The sequence below is a fragment of the Danio rerio genome, chromosome 20, assembly GCF_049306965.1.
Source record: "Danio rerio strain Tuebingen ecotype United States chromosome 20, GRCz12tu, whole genome shotgun sequence".
NCBI lineage: Eukaryota > Metazoa > Chordata > Actinopteri > Cypriniformes > Danionidae > Danio > Danio rerio.
The window spans coordinates 29,193,273-29,216,185 of NC_133195.1; the positions used below are offsets into that span (position 1 = coordinate 29,193,273).

The following is a 22,913-nucleotide window of genomic DNA, read 5'->3' on the forward strand; positions in this document are numbered from 1 at the left end:
TTTTGTGGATTCTCAGAAGCTATGGAAATGAAAAATGTAAAACAGGAAATACATGAGGACCATTGTTATTGTTTAAATCCCTCAAAATGGTCTATTGAGTGACAGAAATATATTAATTTGTGTCAATAAATGAATGAATGAAAGGTAAACGGAAGTCTTATGGGTGTGTAATGTGATGAGACTGATTAAATAATACAATTTCTGAATTCTGAAAACAACAAAAACTCATTCATTATTAACACTGAAAATCATGTGCTGCTTTTATTTTTGTCTTGCTCTCTGAATGCCATTTTCATGGCAGAATCTGTCAACAGCAGTAAAATACAGTGTTTCAAGCATACGCAACTGATGCAACAGTCAATGGAATTTCTCCATCCTCACGTAGCACACCATAGTTTAAGACTCTGAATAACAGATAACGCTGGAATGCCTAAAACAAGATTGTCTGGCATGTTTTTACACGTACACAGGTAGTGGGAAGTAAGTAACACTTGTACATTTAAATCGTTTTTAACAAAAAGAGAAAGAAAGACACAGAACAGGTGTCAAACCAATCAACAGTCATTATGTTTTGTGTAGTGTCTAAAAAGCACGCTATGTTGAGCTGCAACAAACGTCTGAAACTTAGAAATGATTTAATGTCACAGTAAAAGGAGAACGTAAACACTAATACAATAAAAAGAAAATTAATGGAGTTTGCCTTAATACTGTTAGTCAAATATAATTAAGTTCAAGACATAAATGTTAAAGGTGTCTTAAGCCATAAGAAATGAGTTTAAAAGCTTTTGTGCGTCATTAAATTGTAAACAGCGTTTAAACAGAAATGTTTAGTAAAGATAAAGGTGATGATACACAGAGTAATTTTAAGAGCAATGCTGCCTGGCAAAGTTGCTTCACTACTTTCTCATTGAGAATAGGCAAAACTGTATCAGCCCTACAGGTACACATTGTCATAAGACGTTAATATTAGGTTAAATTTAGGTTTTGACTTCAGGTGACCAAAATTCAATGTCTAGTCAGTGTCTAAGCACAATGTTATTTTGACGTCCAATAAAGATGTCAAATTATGTTGATATTTGGTTGATTTTAGGTTGTATGACCAAAATCCAATGCCAAGCCAACATCCTCAAACCTACATTATATTGACATCCAATACTGACATTTATTCGTTAGACATGACAACCAAAATCCAACAACTGATAGACACTGTAGAGGTACTATCAACACATCAAGCTGTAACTTCATTAGACATTGGTTGATTTTAGGTTGGACATTGGACCTTGATGTCAGTCTGATGTTGGGTTTTGATGTCAACCTGATTTTTAAAACAAATTTCAAAACAAATTGCAACTCCCCCACAACGTTGAGGTACAACATCAATCTGACGTCATGTTGTTGCCCTGTGCCTGCTGGGTGGATCTGTAAGATCAGTCATATGCAATTATTTGAGATCCTCCACTCAGAAACCAAGCAGCAAATCATGTGCCCCAGCTGTCAGAAAACATTTAAAATGGCAGCTGCTTAGTGGCAGAGGAACAAAGAAAAGAGCATAAACTTATTATTCCAGTAAGTTTTCAGATGTGAACAGAAAACTGGGTTTTTATATAATTAATTTTAATCAAATTTGCTTACAATGTCAATTTAAATGTGCAGTAATAGATTTAGCTTCCTTGTTTCCTTGCATTTCAGGATCATTTTAAGTTAATTTTATTTGTTTTTAATGGTGCTGCACCTCTTTACCTCTCTGAGCCTCTCTGTCCCTACACACCTTATCATTCACTCAGGTCAGCCAACCAGCTCCTTCTGGATGTGCCCAGGACCAGTCAAAAGCAGAGGGGATCAGGCTTTTGCTGTGGCCACACCTAAATTGTGGAATGGGCTGCCGTTGTATATTAGGCCAGCCTCTTCCATTACTGTTTTTAAATCTCTTCTTAAAACCCGTTTGCTAAAGTTGGCTTTCAGCACAGCCTGATATGTTGACATTTTACGTTTATTTATTTCTATTTTAAAGTTTGTGCTAGGCTTTGTTTCATTCTATTGTCAGCACTTTGTTCAACTGTACTGTTTTAAAGTGCATTATAAATGGAAAAAAAGTTTAAAGAGTTTCTAAGCATCACTGCTCTAAAAGTTGCCCTGTGTATCGTCAAATTACAACAGCAAACTCACCAATTATCCAAACCAACAACTAAAAATTACATTCAATTTGATGAAAGTTGCTGCGAAATGAAAAATTCATCAAGTAAGAGAACATTTAAGATTTGGTTTTAAAAACAAACACAAGTGTGCAAAACCAATGAGATGGAATGTTTGAAGTTTCTCCCAGTAGTTTCATTCTCATTAAACATTGGATGAGCTTGTAATCTTAGGCATATGAATGGAGACCAACATGGAAAACAAGAAACACCTGAAAAAATGGAAAAACAGATTAAATCACTTAGGATAAATGGGTTATTTATGGCATTTGAAAAGCATAAAAATATGTCTGTGTTGTAACACTTTTGGCTTCAGGAGTTCAGACTACAGGAATATGTGGCCCAATTTGTTTTGTCATGTGTCACTTTTTTACCAAATGAAAAAAAAAATTTGACTCATACGTGATCCTTAAAGGAGTAGTTCACTTCATGTACTCACTCCCAACTTGTTTCAAACTTGTATGAGTTTCTTTCTAATGTTAATCACAAAAGATGTCTTTAAAATTGATGCCATCAAAACTAAATACTATGGAAGTCAATGGAGAGCCTCAACTGGAACTTAAGTGGAACTCAATGGTTACCAGTCATTAGAAGTGAACTATTCCTTTAATCATATAAACTTCATGTTTTGTAATACAACCTCAGTCTGCAGACTCAATAGAACAGAATTAGAAATTTTACATAGTTTAACGAAATACTAAGTAAAGCCAATCGAAACATTGTAACTCAGCACAAATGTTTGCAGTGTGAATTAAGACCTAGTTGAGTTCGCACTGGTGAAGAGTGTGTCCTCAGAAAAGGCCTTTTATCTCCTCGGTCACAGGATCAAGGTCAATGTCATAGAAACAGGGTCGTGTAGGCAAGCCTGGCATAGTGCTCATCTGAAAGACAAGAGAAAAGAAGAAGGGAGTACCTAAAGTGTATACATAGCACAAAACAGAATCAGTGCTCAGTTTTATTTGACACAGGTATCAAAACAAAAAGGCAAATATATTGTATGCCCACAAAACATCAGAGGAAACAGTGTAATGGAGTCACAAGGGAACTCAGGTTTAGATTCACTTAGTAGGAAGGATCATAAATTCAGTCTAAAACAAGAAGTTGTTTCAAAGATGCTGAAGTATGTTGAAGAAATTTTCTTGCAAAATGTCTTTTCTAGGCAAATCTTGTTAAAACCAAAGGACTTCACTGTCAGACAAATCTAAACTGTAAACAGAAATTAACGCTGGAGCCAGAAAAGCCAAACCCAAATCATCCAATGAGTGCTCTTTCTTAAAACGAATGTTTTATTTTTAAAATACAACGGTGTAAGATGATCTGTCATTAAGGCAGTCTGCATTCATTATGTTTTCCCTATGCTTCCTCTATCAATGCAAGTAAATGTCATGCTCTAATACAAAGTATAAACCTGTACAAAAGTGTAATAATCAGTAAGCCTTAAGGTCATCCCTTTAATTTCCAAACAACCAAATTTGAAGCCAATGGTCAAATCAATTGATTATATAAAAGAAAAATGAAGAACCCCTTTTAAAATGCCACAGATTAAAATCAAGTGACTGGCACACATGTGAGAGACAGGCAAAAAAGAAAGGCATTATCTCAATTCAATTATCATCGAAAACAAACCAAGGCAGACAAAGGCAAAGGAAACCGTACATCATTTATCCAGGAATTCCATCTTGTCCACAGAATGAAATGGTCTGTCGTTTTCACAGAGGTCTCAGAAACAAGGTCCTGCTGCGCTCAATTCCAAAGAGCCACGGACGTCATCAATCTCTAATATCTCAGCTGTTTACAACCTAGTAACCTTTGTGTGCGGTGGTCACATGCACTTCTGAGGATGAAGGAAGACATTATCTTCCCCGAGCCTTTATTCGTGACTTCCTATTCCCATCTTTTCTTAGAACAGAACCTCATCAGAGCTTTAAATAATTCAATTACAAGAAAGATTCATCTTATGCATGACAAGCCAGGAGCTGTTTAATGGCTTACGGGAATAAATTAACTTCTTCGATCTTCATCTAGGAGATGAAGCGATTTGAGTTAAATCAAATTTTTTAAAGTTTTGTTTTTAACATCAGATGTTCTTCCCCTATTTTGTTTGGTTGGCTAACTGACAAAGGTATTTTCCAGTATGACATCACCATGAGGCTCATTTTAATGGGTAAGTCTCTACAGATGGGATATATTAACTTTGGACTCCATATGACCCAAAGAATTGAAAAGAGACCAGGTTTGTGACTTTAGGTCAAATCATTTAGCTCAGAATATTTAACAAATTCATTCATTCATTTTCTTTTCAGCTTAGTCCTTTTAATAATCATGGGTCGCCACAGTGGAATGAACCGCCAACTTATTCAGCATGTGTTTTTTACGCAGCGGAGTCCCTTTCAGCCACAACCCTAGCACTCAGAATCACCCATACACTCTCATTCACACCCACACATACACTACTGCTAATTTAGTTTATTCAATTTACTTAACCGCCAGTCTTTGGACTTGTAGGGGAAACCGGAGCACCCAGAGGAAACCCACGTGAACACCGGGAGAACATGCAAACTTATCACAGAAATGTCAACTGACCCAGCCGGGGCTCAAAATAGCAACCTTCTTGCTGTTAGGTGCCACCATGTTGCCCTATTTAATAAAGTAATTAATTCATTTATTTTCTTTTCGGCTTAGTCCCTTTATTTATCCGCACACATTCATTCATATAAATATACAAACAAAGCACACACAACAATAGGCCTATATAAACACAAGTAAATTGACAACACAAAAAAGTGCAGCAGTCTCACAATCATATAATTTTTATAGTCATTTTTTTATTTGTTTAATTGACCTCACCTAAAGACACTGATGGGCACAATGTTTTCAGCACAAGTTCATTCTTGGTTTAATTTTGGAGACCATCCCTCAGAAATCATCCTCAATGTTCAAATTTGTGGCCTGTATTGATTTTTAATTTATTTGATTGCCAAAAAGGCGCCAGAAAGTTTAACCTGGTCCTATAAAATCATTCTGCTGCATCTGAGGCTGTTGCTGTGTTGTTAATCCAAAGCAAACACACAACCTTATGAAAAAAATTGAAAGGCTGATGGCTTTTCATTTGCATGTTGTTGTTGTTTTTTTAACTACTATTAACTATTAATTAATAACTACTCTTTTTACCGACTACTCATTTCCACACTAAAACTATAAGCCCAGTTGCTATTCCACATAAAAAAAATCACCACAATTATTTCCATTCACAATGGCCCATTATGTAGTTACTGCTCAAGAACAAATGGCAACTTAATTCATTTAGTTCAGCATTGGCTTCACATGGGTCATGTTTTCCTCACCGCAGACCATTGTGTTTTTAAAACCTGCACCAGGCTGCTTTTGACATATGTTCATGTCAGCACACCAAAACACCATAAGCCTTCCAGCAGTATCATCAGGAATTCATTGTGCGGTTTTACAGAAGACACGGATTTGGGCAATAAATTTCCTGAGCTGAATGGAAGCTGGGATCCGTTGAGTCCCATTGTTCTCTGGCTGACCCTCCCTCACATATCTGGAGCATGACATCAGTTACTTCCTCCTGTAACCCCCACCCCCAGGTCTGCTTTGCCCCTGAGGGGGCTGCATTGAAGGAAAATACACAAACACATAGACACACCTGTCTACAATTCTGACCTGCATAATATGATGATTACATGCCATTTTAAATGCAAGTTTGGCCATCAATGAAAGATAGGATTCACACGCTTGTAAAATAACCCTTTTTTTCACAGACATTTATTGATGTTGAGAACCAGTGTGGAATACTGAAAAAGATCATTCTGAAGTGAATTATGATACTCAGTACCCTATACTGGAAATTCTAGGAAGGGTGACATAGTGGCGCAGTGCATAGGACTGTCACTTTATAGCAAGAAGGTCGCTGGTTCGAGCCCCGGCTGGGTCAGTTAGCACTTCTTTGTGGTCTGCATGTTCTCCACGTGTTTGAGTGGATTTCCTCCAAGTGATCCGGTAGGCACTCCAAAGACATGCGCTATAAGTGAATAGGGTAGGCTAAATTGGCCGTAGTGTATGTGTGGGTGTGAATGCAAGAGTGCATGGGTGTTTCCCAGTACTGCGTTGCAGTTGGAAAGGCATCCGCTGCATAAAACACATGCTGGATGAGTTGGCAATGCATTCCGCTGTTGCGACCCTGGATTAATAAAGGGACTAGGGAAAAAAGAGAATGATTGAAAGAGAATTCTAGGACTAAATCGAATTGTTAATTTTCCAATGCATAACCACTTTACCGCAGTCTTCGCATAGCTCAAACAATAGATCATGGCACTACCAACACCAAGGCAGTTGGTTCGATATGCCAGGGAACGCAAGAAGTAATAAAATAGGTACCTTCTAGGGTTGCACAATATCAGAAACATCTAACATTGCCATATTTTGATATACTCTATTATAGATTGCGATATAAATACAATTTCATTAGGTGACTTGAATATAACTATTTGAAAAAAAAAAAAATTATTGATTTGGATGATTCTGTATTGGAGTGCATCTGCATAAAATCTAAAATCTTTTAAATAGAATAAAACACACACACACACAATTGAGAAGGAAAATGTTTTAGCATTTTCCGAGTCTAACATTATACAGGTACAGCAATTGAATAATTAAAATTAAAATAATTAAATAAAATTCATTATTAATTCAGTTACAAACAGTTCAATTTCTCATGCCTGAATGCTTTTAAAATCATTATACAGTCACAAGCCTAAAAATACATTGAAATTATAAATTGCATATTCTGCAATGACTATTGCCAATGATCACATTGCGTTATCGATGCTGAAACGATATATTGTGCAGCCCTAGTGCCTTCAGTGCAAGATACTAAAGGTGTCTGCCAAATGCATAAATGTAATGGACCCATGTAGATTATAGTACAAGTAAGTGAGCAAGCAAAAGACAATTTAAATTAAGATATTTAAAAAAAAAAAGTCAATTCTGAACAACAGATGGAATGATGAAATGGTTACGCTCAAGTTCAAAGAGTTGGCAGAAAATCTGCAAAAGATTGAAGGTGAGAGGTCACGAGCGTTGGACTGAGTGTCCCGCAGCAGGCCTACAGAGATGAAAGAGGGCCAAGTGCTGGTCAGACCGGAGAGGCTAGGTCACAGTCACCCATCTCCCAGCATGCCGCATGCCGGACACCTCACCCTAACCCTGACCCCACACTGCAGCCAGGACCGCTCTCTCAACCCGGAAATGAGCTTCCTTCCCTCAGCCTCACCCCGCCAAAAAAACACAACCACAAAAAGACACAAAAATGCTGGCTCAATCAAGCTGGGCCATTAAAAAAGGAAACTTCAGCTAGAGGAAGGGCTAGTCAGAACTAAATATCATAAAGAACAAAAAGCATCATTGGACAAACACACTGCTATTTATATCACAGACTGGTGGTCCAGAAATGAAAGGGATGGTTTATTTAAAAATGTAACTGACTTAACTTAGTTTCCCTCAGGCCATACTAGATGTCTGTGAGTTTGTTTTTTACTTTACAACTTCAGCTGATACCATTGTCCTTGGTAATGCATTAAATGTAAGCAAATTGCTACGTTTGTTTTGAGAGAAAAGGCATGTACAGGAAAAATACAATGCTCAGCGTAAATGAGTACAACCTATTTTGAAAATGAATATTTTTATCAATTTTCCAGTGAATATAGGCTTTTAGTGATTTAAACAAAATGGATTTGTTAAACAGATATATTTATTCAAATAATATTTTAGTCACCAAACATATTTAGAAATTGAAAGATAATACAATTTCATTCAAGCAAAACATTGAAAAAAAATTACAACCTACAAAATTTCAACAAAATTTTTTTCACTGTCTTTTTTTTTTTTTTTTTTACATATATACATATATATATATATATATTTCCTTTTCTTATATTTGAATACAAGTTTTATTTTATGTTTTCAAATATTTTATTTTATTGTAAAGCACTTTGGATCAACTACGGTTGTGTAAAATTGTGCTTTATAAATAAAAATTGCCTTGCCTGGCCTTTTCCCATTTCTTAAATTTGTATTTAATATTTTTCTATAACATATAAATCTGAGTGTACTAGTTTTTGGACAGTTGTGGTAAGTTATTTTGTTAGATAAGCTCCAGATTTAACTTCAGGACTGACTAATCTAATGTACATGCACAAATATAATGTTGTATAGCTTCCTGTTAAAAATATGAATTTAAAAGAGAGATTTGTGAGGGGTGGCCTTATATACGCTGAGCACGGTACATATATAGTCCTGATGATACATTAAGGTCTTGTAAAGCGAAACTATCATTCTGTGCAAAAACCTTAACATTATTTCTAAAATTATTGTCATTGCAGCCTCTGCAACTGGCTTTTGTTCTAATGATGCATAAACGGGTGCAAACTCACATGTATTGATACTCGTGCTGGGAGCTGCTGACTTGCAGTTTATGAACCACCAAGCATCACGTTTCTGCTACAAAAACATCTTTAATATTTTAATGAAGAAATATGAAAGACATCTAGTATTGCCTGTGGGTCAGCAAATTATTTCATTTTTGGTTGTTCTACTGCCACCAAACTGAATTTAAAACATGATCAATGGTTTCGCAAACTTTACAAGTCTACTATTGGTAAACCAAAACAGGCAAGTGATGTAGTTGGTTGAGAATTGTGTGGAGAAAATCCCAACTCCCTCCATCCCCAATGCAATGGCTAATCTTGCCAATCAGTTAAATACAGCTGCAGGCAATGTCGAAGACACCTAATGTAATGGTAGTGCCAAAAACCTTTTAAAATATTACAGGCCCCATTTACACTAATACCTTTTAGTTTTAAAGCGCTTATTTTGCTACGATTATGCCTTCCGTCCACACTACCCTGGAGTTTTCGAGCCGGAAAACAGAGTTTTGAAAACAATGAAGAGCCCATTTTGGTTTAAAACGCTGCTGCTCCATGTCAGTGTGGATGGGGGAAAACTGAGACATCTGAAAACGGAGACCTTGCTGCAGAAATTCACACTACCTGATTGGGGCTTTTTTCTCAATATTAAGTGCACAAAATTCAATCCTGCATCCTTTCCTTAAGTTCAGACTTTGCAAGTTTGATATGGAAAACAAACCCCCGAAGATACGACTGGTAAATCTTCAAAGGAAGAAGTACTTTATACTGTCATTCATATCACCCTGCAGGCTACGTTGTTTCATTATCTTATCAATGAAATGAAAATGAAAGAGATGAAATGAATGAGGAACTGCCTATTTTCATTTTGATATTAACAACAACAAACACCAATGTCGAGGTGTCGTGTAGCTCCATATTTCTATGATCGTCATCTTCACTGTAAGCATATTTATAACAAAACGAAGCCTATAGCATCACTGTCTCCCTTCATTTTCAGTGAAAATATGAAACATACCCTCTCTTTTGCAGAATATCAGTTAATAATGAATGATGGTCATTATAAAAGTATAACGTACAATAAGTTTATACAATATAGGAAATAAACGCAAGCAATCAGTCAAATGTGCAGAATTAGTGTATGTGGTTACATTAATATATTAAGTCATCTTTGCGCCCAGCCAAAGTTACCTGAGAACAAGTAAAAGACTCTAAAGACCAAAAAGTCGTTAGATAGAGACAAGATTAATTAAATATCACGTTTAACAACAATAGTGAGTTAAATTCCAGAGGAAGATCCTTAATGAAATGTGTGCTCAAAGCACCCACTATCTGCCTGGAGCTCAGACTTGCGCATATGCTGCAGTGCATGCCATATTGTGTGTGTGATCAGGTGATGTGCGTTTTCAGCAGTGTAGTGTGAATAAAAAACTAGGTAAAATCTAGGTAAAATGCCAGTGTGGATGTGGATAGTTTTCGTTCTAAAACGCTTGTAATTTTCTAAAGTGTTTGTAATTTTCAGTTTTAAAATGTCAATGGAGAATCAAGAGTCCAGCCTTGTATATCCACCAAGCTGGACGTCTGACTGGAATGCCGGTTCCTGAGGTGGACCAGCTGGGCTTAGGAAGAAAGTAGAGCAAACATTGGGAAATCCACAGATGGAGTTTCTTAATGAAAACCACAAACACGTGCGCACACATACACAAGCATGGGTCATTCAAAAGTTGACCGCACATTCTCTAAAATCTGTTTTCACAAGGCTTAATCAAACTGTCTCAACAGGTTTTACCATGAATTGGAACCGAGAATCCAATAGACCTCTCATTAATGAAAACTGCCTTAACCAAACATTGTCAGGAATTTAGAGAAGAGATATATCTGCCTAAGGCCAGGCAATATTGTTTTTTAAGAGAGCAAAAACATGAAGGCAGAGGAATTTGGCCTGAATGCTTTTTTTAAAAAACCCTCAGAGGTCATAGATCACAGGTTCAACCGTAATCCTGGATCCTATTAGTAACTGAAACATATACTTACTTAGCAGTAGAGGAAGTAATAATAAAAAAGGTAATGTGTAGAGTGGATGGCATTGAATGAGTGAAAACCATTAAATATGAAAGTGTGGACATGCAGATAGAACTGAAAAGAATGGACCAAGACGAGAGCTTTCATCAGATTTCGAGAATAATCACTTACTGTTCCAACTAAAGGGTAGATAAAGCCTGCGCCGATGCTGGCACGGACGTCTCTGATGGGCAGGATAAAGTTGGTGGGAACACCTTTTTTCTCAGGCATGTGAGAGAGAGACAGGTGGGTTTTGGCCATGCAGATAGGAAGAGCACCAAAGCCCTGTGAGAGATTTATAGACAATGTTAATACCCATATGAGACATGCATATCATCGGCTCTGGGCTATTGATACCCGTTAACTGTAATGTTTTGAGATGCACTGCTTCACTGAACACAATTCCAACCGGTTGGGCCAAGATTATTTAACTATTTCATATCAGTAAGTAAACAGGTTAAGAAACATTTGCTATTATGCCAGTTTTTCATGCTTGAACATTGGAATTGTTACGCTGCAATATGAAATCTGACTTTTTTTTATTTCAATATTTTTATTATTAGATTTTTTTTCAGAAATAAGTCCAAGCGTTGCCTATTGTGACTAAATATGTAATTGCAGATAGTGGCTATATCTAGGTGTCATATATTGCATTTGTATTAAACTGAACTGAATCTGTTTTAATTTAACTAGAACTACATCAGCATTCTGCTTGCTGCCTGGTATGCTAAAGTGATTTACAATCTGAAATATAATAGCTTTTTCTATTTTTAATGCAATTTCATTGTAAAAGTGCTAAAAAAATTAAGGATTACTTGACTACAGTACTACATATTTTAAATTAAAGAGGTGTGAACCTACACTGGTTGTTTGGTTCATTTACGATTATCATGCCATCGATTCGGTTCAATCCGATATCTCGGTGCATCACAGTGCATTGACAATGCTTTCCATACATAATTTAATATTCTACTTTACAGCACAATAATTCTTGTATTAAAATGTATCATTTAAAAAAAAAAACATTTTATATGTATTTGTAATACAATCTTGTCCTTAAACACAAGCAGTCAGATATATGAACTGTACCTTTAATTTTACCAGCTCAAAAAAAAAACACTCTGCATCAAACAAAACTCAAGTACATGCACAGAACAACATGAGCATTTAAAACAAGTAAACAAACGTAAATATTACTCCACTTGCTTTTTGAGCATTGTCAAGCAAGTTGTTAAATGCCAATGATTGACATGCTGTCCCGGGAGAGAGGCCTGAGCTCATGAGATCCTTGAGTTCGGGGTTCCCTCCTGTTGCAGGGCGAGAGGGGAGTTTGAGTGTAGGTAGATCTCGAGAACTCCCCTGCTTGATTATGAATTGGCTGTGAAGATTGTATGCTGAAATCATTGCTTGCCTTTAATGACGATTTAATTGACGATTTAAACAATTGGTCTGTGGGAGGAAACCGGAGTGCCCGGGAAAAACCCACTCAAACACGAGGAGAACATGCAAACTCTGCAGAGAAACGCCAACCTGGCCAGGTAAGGTCTGAGCCATTGACGTTCTTGCTGTGAGGCAATGATGCTAATCATTGGGCCTCCGTGCTACCCTGATAAGGAAAGGGGAGGAGTAGGGGTGGAAGGGGGGATTCTTCAAGACAAAGATGGCTAAGGTAAGATGCTTTGATTATCTATAATGATTTAGGAATCGTCTGATTGGTGGATCATGCGTAGCTAATGAGGATCAGCCGCTGTCAATCATAAGCGCGTGCTCCTCTTGAAATTAGTTTATAAATAAACTTCACTTAATTACTCATGCTGGCCTCCCTCACCATAGTATTCTACTGCAACATAGCGTATATTAGATTAATGACATCCGTATGCAATAAATAATTACCAAAACCAAGTCCGGGTTCTCATTGCAGTGCACCAAAGAAACAATTAATTCTGATACTCCTGGTAAATTAAGATTGTCACTGAACATTAAAAGGCTGAAAATTCTAAAAATACTTTCACATCTTATTAATGTTTAAAAATAAATCACCTATTAGGTCTGAGCATTTGGTGTTGTGGTGAACAGCACTGCTTGCTATAACAACAGTCTGAACATTCTTAAAAACACTCAAAATGTTTAAATAATAAATAATTATTTATGGCATCACGATATTAATATTATGCATGTTCATTATCATGATATATTGAATATCGGCATATGTCTACACATTTATCAAAGCTGTGTGTTTGTAATGTTCAGTGTAAAGCCCTTCTCACCTGTTGATTGTAGTAGTCAATCTTAGCTTGAGCCTCAGATGAAAGCTCAATGTCTTCAGCGCCGTAAACCTTCTGTGCAATAGTGCGAATTTTCTCTACAATAGGATCCTGTTAAAAATGAAAAAAAGAGCACAGGACACGCTAATTCCTTGAAATAAAAGGCATGCAGATAAAAGCGGGAAGAATTTAAAAACACTTTAACCTCATTATCAGTTCTGAATTGAAGCTTCCGCCAATCTGATGGCCATAAAATCACCCCAGTCATTTCTCTGGGCAGATGATTGGGATAGCAAGTGTTCAGACCTCTAATAGGATAATAGAGACCAGCCAGAGCCAAGGGCAGAGATTACAGCTCCTTTCATAGCATTGTTTAATCAATGTCACAACCTCCAAACTCACTAAGGTTAACTCAAACCAGCTGATGCCTCCACAGACCCTCCTTAAACCTGACATGCTCAGACTGGAGGGAAAAAACCATTAGCACATTATAGAAGACTCCCTTTCAGATACAATCATGTTTAATTCATCACTCTGAGTCTGCCTGGCCTGGTCTTAGATTAAATTTGGTTTACACGAGATCATTTTGTTTGTTTTCTTCTACACTGTAACTACTTGCGTCTGTTCTCACCTGCAAGTTATACAGGAACTGAAAACGGCTTCCCTGAGCAGCAACTTCCTTTACAGCGTGTGCCAGTTCAAGAGAGCCCCGTCCACCTCTGGACCAATGATGACATGGCACTGCAGCGGACGCCCCAGAAGCCTTTGCAATGCGACAAACCAGGTCAATCTCTGCTTGAGTGTCTGTCCTTGATTTAAAGAAAAACATACTTGGGCACAGGGCAGACAACACTCTGGCTAAACATGGATATTAATCAAAAATTTTGAGAAAAAAATTAAAGCATGCTAGAAAGACAGATGGGTAACACTTAACTTGAAGGGGATGTTCATAAGACCATTACGACACCTTAATAATTATGACATGACACGTCATGAACATGAAGGAGATTTTATGCATGCTTATTCGCTAAGTTGTCATTTAAAATCCAAGATGCTGTTTGAGATGTCCTTGTCATGACAATTTAACATAACCAATGCAACATAACTTGTCATAAATCTGTCATGAACATGATTGTCATATAGCCATATTTATTGTGTCATAGCTATTATTCTGATCACTTTTAGCATTACAATTTCTTAGTATATGAGTCAATAAGTATGGCACGGTGGCTCAGTGGTTAGCACTGTTGCCTCACAACAAGAAGGTCACTGGTTTGAGTACGGGCTGTGTCAGATGGCATTTCTGTGTGGAGTTTGCAAGTTCTCCCCGTGCTTGTGTGGGTTTCCTCCGGGTGCTCTGGTTTCTCCAATTTAGTCCAAAGATATGCGCTTTAAGTGAATTGAATAAACTAAATTGTCAGTAGTGTATGATTGTGTGTGTGAATAAGTGTGTATGAGTGTTTCCCAATATTGGGCTGTGGCTGGAAGGACATCCGCTGTATAAAAAATATGCTGGAATAGTTGGCGGTTCATTCCGCTGTGGTAACCTCTGAAATAGAGACCTAACCGAAAGAAAATTAATGAACGAACGTGACAGCACTCCATAATTTTATAATAGTGTCATTATTATTTAATGACACATCAAATTTTTTACCATAATAGTAGAGGTCAAGAAAAATATTAATGACACTGTTATAAAATTCATATTGATTATAATGGCCTCATGACAGTCATGTTTATGACAATCATGTTGTGTTGCTAATGTCAAGTTGTCATGGCAAATACATCTCAAACAACATTATCCTTGCATTTAAGATGACATAATTGATCTAATGACAGGAGTCGAAAGCATGCACTACAAATCTCCCTCATATTCACAACAAGTGTCCTGTCATGATTATAAAGGTTCATATGAACACTCCCTTCAAGAAAAGTGATCCTGACCAAGGTAAGTAAAATTATTGACACCATCTGTGGCTGTGACTTCGTAGTAACCCTTCTTGCTTGTCAATGGTTAAATAAACCTCATGTTGTAACCATCACATTATATAAGCAAAATTAATTTTGGAGTATGAAATTTTGAAAGTTTGTATATAAATCTACTCTTACTTGAAGGCATTTAAAGCAACAACCACAGGAACTCCAAAGAGATGAGCGATCTGAATCTGCTTCTTCAGGTTACTGCAGCCATCTGCAACCAGCTGTAAATTCTGATGGAAAAAACACAAAGAATGTTTCTTTTTAATGGTGCTGTTTACATTCGCTGCATTAATACCGTTTATTATTGCCAATGTGTGCAAAGTTTAGTTTTTTTTTGCGTCAGCACCACAGGATGTGTCATTAATAATATATAACTTTCAATTAGGATGCAATATTTTTGATGTAAAGCATTCATGTGATTGGTAATTTATGATGCCAGTTTTGTGGTGATGCAAGGTTTAACAACCATAGACAAATCACCGCCCTCTAAGTCCATATATGGAAATTCCTCAATTATGAAAAAATATAAAAATGGATAAATAGAGGAACCCATGGGAGAAGTGAGGAAGTGTTCTCTGGTTGGTTGTGTTGGTTGGAAGAAGAAGATGGTGTGAGAGGAAGTGAAGGTGGAGCGAGTGTTCCAGAGACGCGACCTACATGCGACTTGTCCTGATAAAGAAAGGCGATCGAAGTGTTTTTTAAGCACAACTGTACTAATCTGCACTATAAAGTATCTTGCTGGATCGTTTATGGAGGGGTGCCGACTCTATTATGGAGGGGTGCCAACTCGTATCTCCAAACGCCGACCAGCGTAACGTCCGCAGAGTTGTTTACCAAAAAATCTTAGGTTACCTGGATGTTTTCTCCATGAGTAAGCGTCTTTTAAATCTGCTACATTTAAGTCTAAAATCTTCACATCAAAACATCTTAGACAAAAGTCCCGGGTTTGGATCCCGCCTCAGCAAAGAAAATTTTGTTATTATTATTATTTTTTTATGTTTACACAAATTATTGACTTATATTGAATTGTACACTGCCACCGTTACAGCTTACAAAATGTACATTTGTACATCAAAACTGAAATTCTGTACCAAAAGACTGCTGAAACAGGGTTTAAAATGGACCTTTAAAGGAAGGAACTTTAACGTTAATAATTTATTTATAAGTTTTCTACAAGCACAACATAAAATCTTCTCAAACTCATACAGAAATATTGTACAAATGATAAACAAAGCAAAAAGAACCAAATAAATTGGAAAAATAAGTAAAATTGTCAATGATTCATAAATGCCCTATTTTTCACATATTTTAGAAGCATCAGTCCTAGCAAAACAATTTTATTTCAAGCTTAAAATCAACAACCATTTCAGTCAGCCATTTATGAAAACTGCATGGTAAAGTGAACTTCCAATCCATCAAGGTAACCTTTGTGTCAATGCTAACACAGGGTCAGATCATCTGACTAGGGCTAATTCAATACTTAACAACAATAAGTTTAGTGATCAAACATAAAATTAGACATTTCATTAGACACTAACTAGACAAAATTGAAAAGCATTAAAATCTTAGCTGGAGCCAAACGTTTTATCAAGAAAGGATAAACCGTTTTCCCTTGAACAACGTCATCCAGTTGATCTTTCGAGAGGAAACTTCCTGCTTTTCTTCTTCCTAACTAATTGCTGCTTATGAAGCAGAACTAGTCTCAGAGAATAGCGACCCAAAGCTCAGGAGATATGCTTTGGTGCTTTCTGGTTCTCATTACAGAACCGCACAATTAGCTTAAGCACTTGAGTTATTTTCTCAGCTGGGGTTGCTTTAGAAAGACTGATGAAAAGCAGGTATGGCCTTTTCTAGACTACAGTTCCCATTACGCCTCGGTGTCTGTAGCTTCAACAACAGAGATTGCATTTACCCTGTTAACTGAATAACACAAACCATGTTAGGGAGGAAGAGAGGAGCTGAATGGGCTGAAAGTGAGGTGCTCTGGTGTTTGGCCTGGGTGAGGACGGCCAGACGCTCATTCATTTGCTCCCCTACCACTTTCCAAACACTCTATATTCTCATCAGGCCTTTGGGGAGCAACATCGCCACTTATTGTTGGATAAGGATAGAACACAAGTTGAGTTTAAAAAAAAAAAGAAAGAAAAAAAATGTGTTCAAAACATGTTCCTTTTACTAAAATGAAACGAATAAATCATGATTTTTTTCTACATGTGGGCGTTACAAGAGGTCATGTACTGAATTTGATTTATATAAAAAGTAATGCTGTATCATGTTAGCAAATACTATAAAGCTTATGCTTATAAATAACCCACATAATTAAAACCTGGAGATCCCCGTGTAAGACACTGTGACAGTAACAAAGATTAAATGGGAAGAAAAAACATTACATTCTTTCTCTTGTTCCTTCAAAAAGAATTGTATTCAAAACAAAAGCAACCATTTCTCAGGGGAACAATACTTCACCGAAAGAAGGCAGAAGTATTGAAAACAATTTCTCGTCCGATGTTATATTTCCATATTTCATTCAATCAGCATGAGCACAAAAATTCCCTGTCTCTGTTTCAGTTTTTTTGCACTCTCCTAAACTTATTATACAACAATAAAATGATATTTGACATATTATACATTTATGACTGATAAAATAGAAAGATGTGTGGAAGTAAGGTCAATGTAAAAAAAATCCATGATGAAAATTTCTGGATAGTAAATCTAAATTACATTTGAATTTGAATGGTATTAGATTTCTCAGAGGAAATTGAGTTTGAAGAAAAACAGCAGCTCCTTAGCTCTGGAATTATCAAAAAGGTACTGAAAGAAAAGCACAGACTGGGAAGATGTGTATTAAAATATCAAAGTATGTCTATGTTCTCAAAAACCTCCAGAAAAACAAGAATAAGACTAATTACTGGGGTACAAAAAACAAGCTTTGCCTACCTCCTCGATATATTCTTTAGGCAGTGGTGCACCAGCTGTAACCTTTTAACAAAACACAGAAAATTGTAAAATTATCAAATGTATTACTAATAGGGTGTGCAATATGACAATATGTAGATTGTATTGACAACAAAATGTCTAATAATTATAGTCTAATAATAAATGTTGAATATTTTGCTCTATAGCAGGGATGTCAAATTGAGTTTCTGGAGGGCTGTAGCCCTGCATAGTTTAGTTGCAACCCTGTTTAAACACACTTAAGCCATGGTCACACTGCACTTTTTGACCTATATACTTCCATTCATATGCATGCAAATACGACAGACCGGAAACACAAGTTCGTGTGGCAAGTTTCACAGTTAACTGCGTTCGAAAGCTTGGTGAACTGTGACCTGCAAAATTGCATCATGTGAGATGCATGAGACTAGAATAGTAGAACAAAACATGACTTCTTTGAACAAAAATTTAATATATGGACCAATAGCTCGCTTTTTTAATGTCTAATCCTCTTGTTTTATCCTGCCCTGTTGCCAGAGCCGTAGGACAGAATTTCGCAAACTAAAACTTTAGGTTGAGCAAGGCATTACCTGTAGGTTTTAAACAAGACTGAAAGACTCAATTAGTTTTATCAGGTGTGTTTAATTAGGGCTGGAACAAAACTGTCCAGAGCTTCACCCGTCCAGGCTCTTAATTGATATGAGTGCTATATTACACAAACCTTACAATGTTTACATATTGCATATTTATTAGAAATATTCATTCATTAATTTTCTTGTCAGCTTAGTCCCTTTATTAATCCGGGGTCGCCACAGCGGAATGAACTGCCAACTTATCCAGCAAGTTTTTTACACAGCAGATACCCTTCCAGCCGCAATCCATCTCTGGGAAACATCCACACACACACACTCTCATACACTACAGACAATTTAGCCTACCCAATTCACCTGTTCGCATGTCTTTGGACTGTGGGGGAAACCGGAGCACCCGGAGGATATGTATATATATATATATACATATACATATATATAGTATTGTTATCAGGAAATGATGCGACTTATATCAATATATGGAATTGTTGCCATATTACCCATCCCTATTTCTAATGCATTCAAGCATGTGAGACATGCAAAATTGCTCAAACCACACTTACATTTGGTCCACCTCCATGCATCTTCAGAGCGCGTATGGTGGCAACCAGCACAACAACATTAGGCCTCAGTCCAGAAGTCCGACACTTAATGTTGAAAAACTTCTCCATGCCAATATCTGCACCAAAACCAGCTTCTGTCACTGAGCAAGGAAAGAGAAGACAATTAAACAATGTACAGTACATACAGTCTTGAAATAAAACAACTGCTCTATTGTGCAAAAGAATGATGTAAACAAACAAATTTTTCAATTTTTCAAATAATGTAAACAAACAAAAAAAATCGCATCAATACCTTATTATTACAGAGCATAACCGGATAAGAGCACTTCATTCACACATGCTTTCTCACACGCACACTTGAGTGACCTCCAATTACAAGGTAATCGAATTGTCCCCGCATTCCAGAAAGAGGTACTGCAGTTTGTTCATATTAAGGATGTAATTACAACCATTTTACAAGTGAGCATGTAAGCGCTCCACATGTGTTACTGCAATGTTTCCCTAAAGTGCTGACAGTGGCGTTCAAAACATTAACAGCACAAACCAATTCAGTTCAGATGTTTTCAACACTACTGTATTTTCCTCTCATCCGCAAGCCTAGTTTGTTTGTTTTGTGTGTGAGAGACATCTACTGTTTGTGTTTGGACCGGTCAGTATTAATGTGTGTATGTACCATTAAGCAGCAAGCATGTGTGGAAGATTTCCACGTATCCATTTTTCCCAGAACCCTGCAAGCTTCCTGTGCTACTTCCCAGGCTTTTTGGAGCAGGAGGGAATGGGAATTGTAATGTTGTTATTTCCACCAGAGAGGTCTGGCATGTTTTCTGAGGCTCTGCATGTTTGTATGTGTGTGTAGGCATGTGGTGGTCTGGCATTCAGTTCTGAACAAAGGTAATATCTGGAAGGCAGGCTTTTTTTAGTCTTATATGCATCAGATCTTGCTTACTTAGTTATTTTCATACAGTTTGTGTAAATAAATATAGAATTTACAATCTCACTTGCATTTGCCATATCCAGTGTAGAAAGAATCACTGTTTATTTGTGTCACGTCACACTGCTCAGGTCAGTGCAGGAACAATGTAATCAATCCGTAAATTTAGACTTTTAGTTTGTGATTTACAGGAAAGTACATGGCAAGACAAAAAATAAACCAAGCATTAGGGGCACCTATTATGCAATATAAACTTTTTGCACCTGTTTGGAGAGTAATGTATGTAATAAATAGTGTAAACATCAATATAATAGTGGTATAAACACATTAGTTCCCTCTTTTAAATATTCTAAAATATACCAGGATCCAAAGTCAAGAGATCATGATTTTTCTGATCTTTCAGTTTTTGAATGAGAGGCAATTTAAAACAGGGTTTGCAAAAAATATGGGAATACAGGATAGATCTATTCCAACCATCTGTATTCCAGCTTCACCTCAAGAAGTATGTGGTACACTTTATATATTTATAAGATTTTGGTATATCTGTCATATAAATCAATGTGACAGTTCAACAGCAATGGTAGCATTGTACATTTTCATGGACACCAATAATCTGATTTTAATACAATTAACACAATACTCTGATTAAAAGTCTACCACGTAAACGGTGACTTTTGATGTCTTTAATCTGACTAAAGTAATAATCAAACTAAACATAAATAATTAAGACATGTGGAGTATGCCAATTTAGTCACATTATTAAAGTGCAGTACAGACATGTAAACACCGCAATCAAACTATTAACATCATGTAGGATTTTTACTGCATTTTGAGAGTCTACACACATACACCAAAGACACCTGCATCACAAAATGCTGAGTTTTTTTCCCATACAGTGTGCGGGATCAAATTTAAGCAAACAATATTCCAGCAGTTCATACTTTCATCCAATATCTCGTTGATCACGGGAGGCATGCATGAAATGTTCCTGAATAAAAGTGCCAAACTGCAGTTAAAGTCGACAAATTAAAAATGAAATACCTGAAATTACATGAAACTCAGAAGGAAATGTGAATAGCGTGGTGGCGCAAAAATCAATCAAACTATGTGCTTCAACATACAAAACAGAATCATGAAGGGAACATTCAAAAAGCAACACATGTAAACACCTTAATCATATTATTGTCTTATTCAGATTAAGGCCATTAATTTGATTACTGATGTCCATGTAAACGTATTCACTGTTAACGTAACATTGCTATTTGTCACTGGTTTTGACAACTGACTATGAGTATCTTTAAAACAGACATGCCGCATCATTCAATTATGGGAGGAGGACAACCAGCTCATTTGCATTTAAATCTACAGGCATTTTTTACTCGGACCTCTTAAATAATTTTTTCAGCAGGGTTTAATAAATTATCTAAATTGTATTTTGAGTTGAGACTTCACATACATATTCCAGGGACACTAAAGACCTAAATTACATCTTGTAAAAACTGGCAAAATATGTGCCATTCAAAGGAATGTTGTAGAATGTTTACGGAAGGAAAGAAAAAATCCTGTTTAAGAATTAAGGAAAGAATGGAGGGAGGAAGAATGCAAGTATACATTTATATAAAAAAATTGTGTTCAGGTGAATAAAATAAGTGAAGTTTATTTATAAACTAATTTCGAGAGGATCACATGCTTCTGATTGATCACGGCTGGTCCCACATTAACTAATGTATGATTCACCAATCAGATGATTTCTAGCTCACTATAAATAACCAGTTTCTAACTTCAGTTATGTTAGCCTTGAAGAATCCCCCTTCCACCCCTACTCCTCCTCCTTACCCTTTATAGGGTGGTACAGCAGCCTAGTGGTTTGCAATGTTGTCTCACAGCAAGAATGTCACTGTTTCAGGTGACGGTTTCCTCCCACATTCCAAAGATATGCGCATAAAGAACACCACACAGAGAGCACAACGAGAAGCAGCCAGAGAAGACTGTATTGTCCCACTCTGGAAAAGGGCCTTTGGTCAGGGTGCCTTTTCAATGCTGAGTTTTTTTCCCATACAGTGTGCGGGATCAAATTTAAGCAAACAATCTTCCATCCAGAGGATCACATGCTTCTGATTGATCACGGCTGGTCGCGCATTAACTAATGTATGATTCACCAATCAGATGATTTCTAGCTCACTATAAATAACCAGTTATTTTATTTAGTGAATCAGTGAATCGATCAATCAAAATTGTCACTACAGTCGAGCTCTTAACCAGCAGTATATCTCTATATAGCCATTTCTAATTTGTCATTAGCTCTAAATAAAAGGGGCGTTCTCAAGCCCTACCTGAGCTCAAACATCCATCTCGCCCTGGAAATAGGAGGAAGCCCTGGGCTCGAGGATCTTATAGGCTTAGGGCTCTCTCCCAGGACAGCATGCCAAACTCACTTTATAATCAATCATCAGCTAAATGTGAACTCTTGAAATGTATATTTCGGTGGATTGAATGTTTAGGAATGAAAATTAAGAAAACAAGAGAGCACATGAACTGCAGCCAATCGTCCCATAAACCTGAATACTGACTTAAGCAACCTTAAAATAATTTCAAGCATAAAAAACACTGAAAGCACGAGATGGTCCTGCAGTTGGAGTTATCTGCAGTAATTCTGCTTGAGCTGTGAATCAGGCTGTTCTCCTGGAGGCAGTTCTCCTGACCTTGAGATGACCAGGTGTTGTAAAAAGTAAACCACCTCCTGAATGAAACTCCCTGTAGACGAGTACACATGGCCGGGCCTTGTGTCATGCTCACACAGGTCAGCTCAGATTTACAGCTGTGAGGCGGGAGTATGTTATTGCCCTTCAGGAACTTTCAGAGAATTCGGAGTATCACGCTATCTATCAGTCTGAGGCATGTGCAGGGCAGTCAGTTTGGTTTGGGTAGCCTAAAAGTAGTAGTATTCACTCTGGTATT

The 22,913-nt window shown here is 36.9% G+C and overlaps 1 protein-coding gene across 3 annotated transcripts in view; it reads right to left on the bottom strand.

The window, feature by feature from the left end:
* Nucleotides 1–235: 235 nt before the first annotated feature.
* Nucleotides 236–22,913, bottom strand: part of mthfd1l (methylenetetrahydrofolate dehydrogenase (NADP+ dependent) 1 like) — a 53,658-nt gene continuing 30,980 nt past the window's right edge. Inside the window, exons 21-28 of one of the 3 annotated variants that reach the window (XM_005160551.5) lie at nucleotides 19,025–19,164; nucleotides 17,875–17,916; nucleotides 15,067–15,167; nucleotides 13,589–13,766; nucleotides 12,961–13,068; nucleotides 10,826–10,978; nucleotides 2,967–3,073; nucleotides 236–2,404 (exon numbers count right to left, since the gene is read on the bottom strand). In XM_005160551.5, the coding sequence (XP_005160608.1) occupies nucleotides 2,984–3,073; nucleotides 10,826–10,978; nucleotides 12,961–13,068; nucleotides 13,589–13,766; nucleotides 15,067–15,167; nucleotides 17,875–17,916; nucleotides 19,025–19,164 (812 nt within the window). In that variant the 3' untranslated portion in view covers nucleotides 236–2,404; nucleotides 2,967–2,983. Of the gene's footprint in view, nucleotides 3,074–10,825; nucleotides 10,979–12,960; nucleotides 13,069–13,588; nucleotides 13,767–15,066; nucleotides 15,168–17,874; nucleotides 17,917–19,024; nucleotides 19,165–22,913 lie in introns of all 3 variants that reach the window. The other 2 variants (XM_005160552.5, NM_001242996.1) reach the window with 2 other exon arrangements.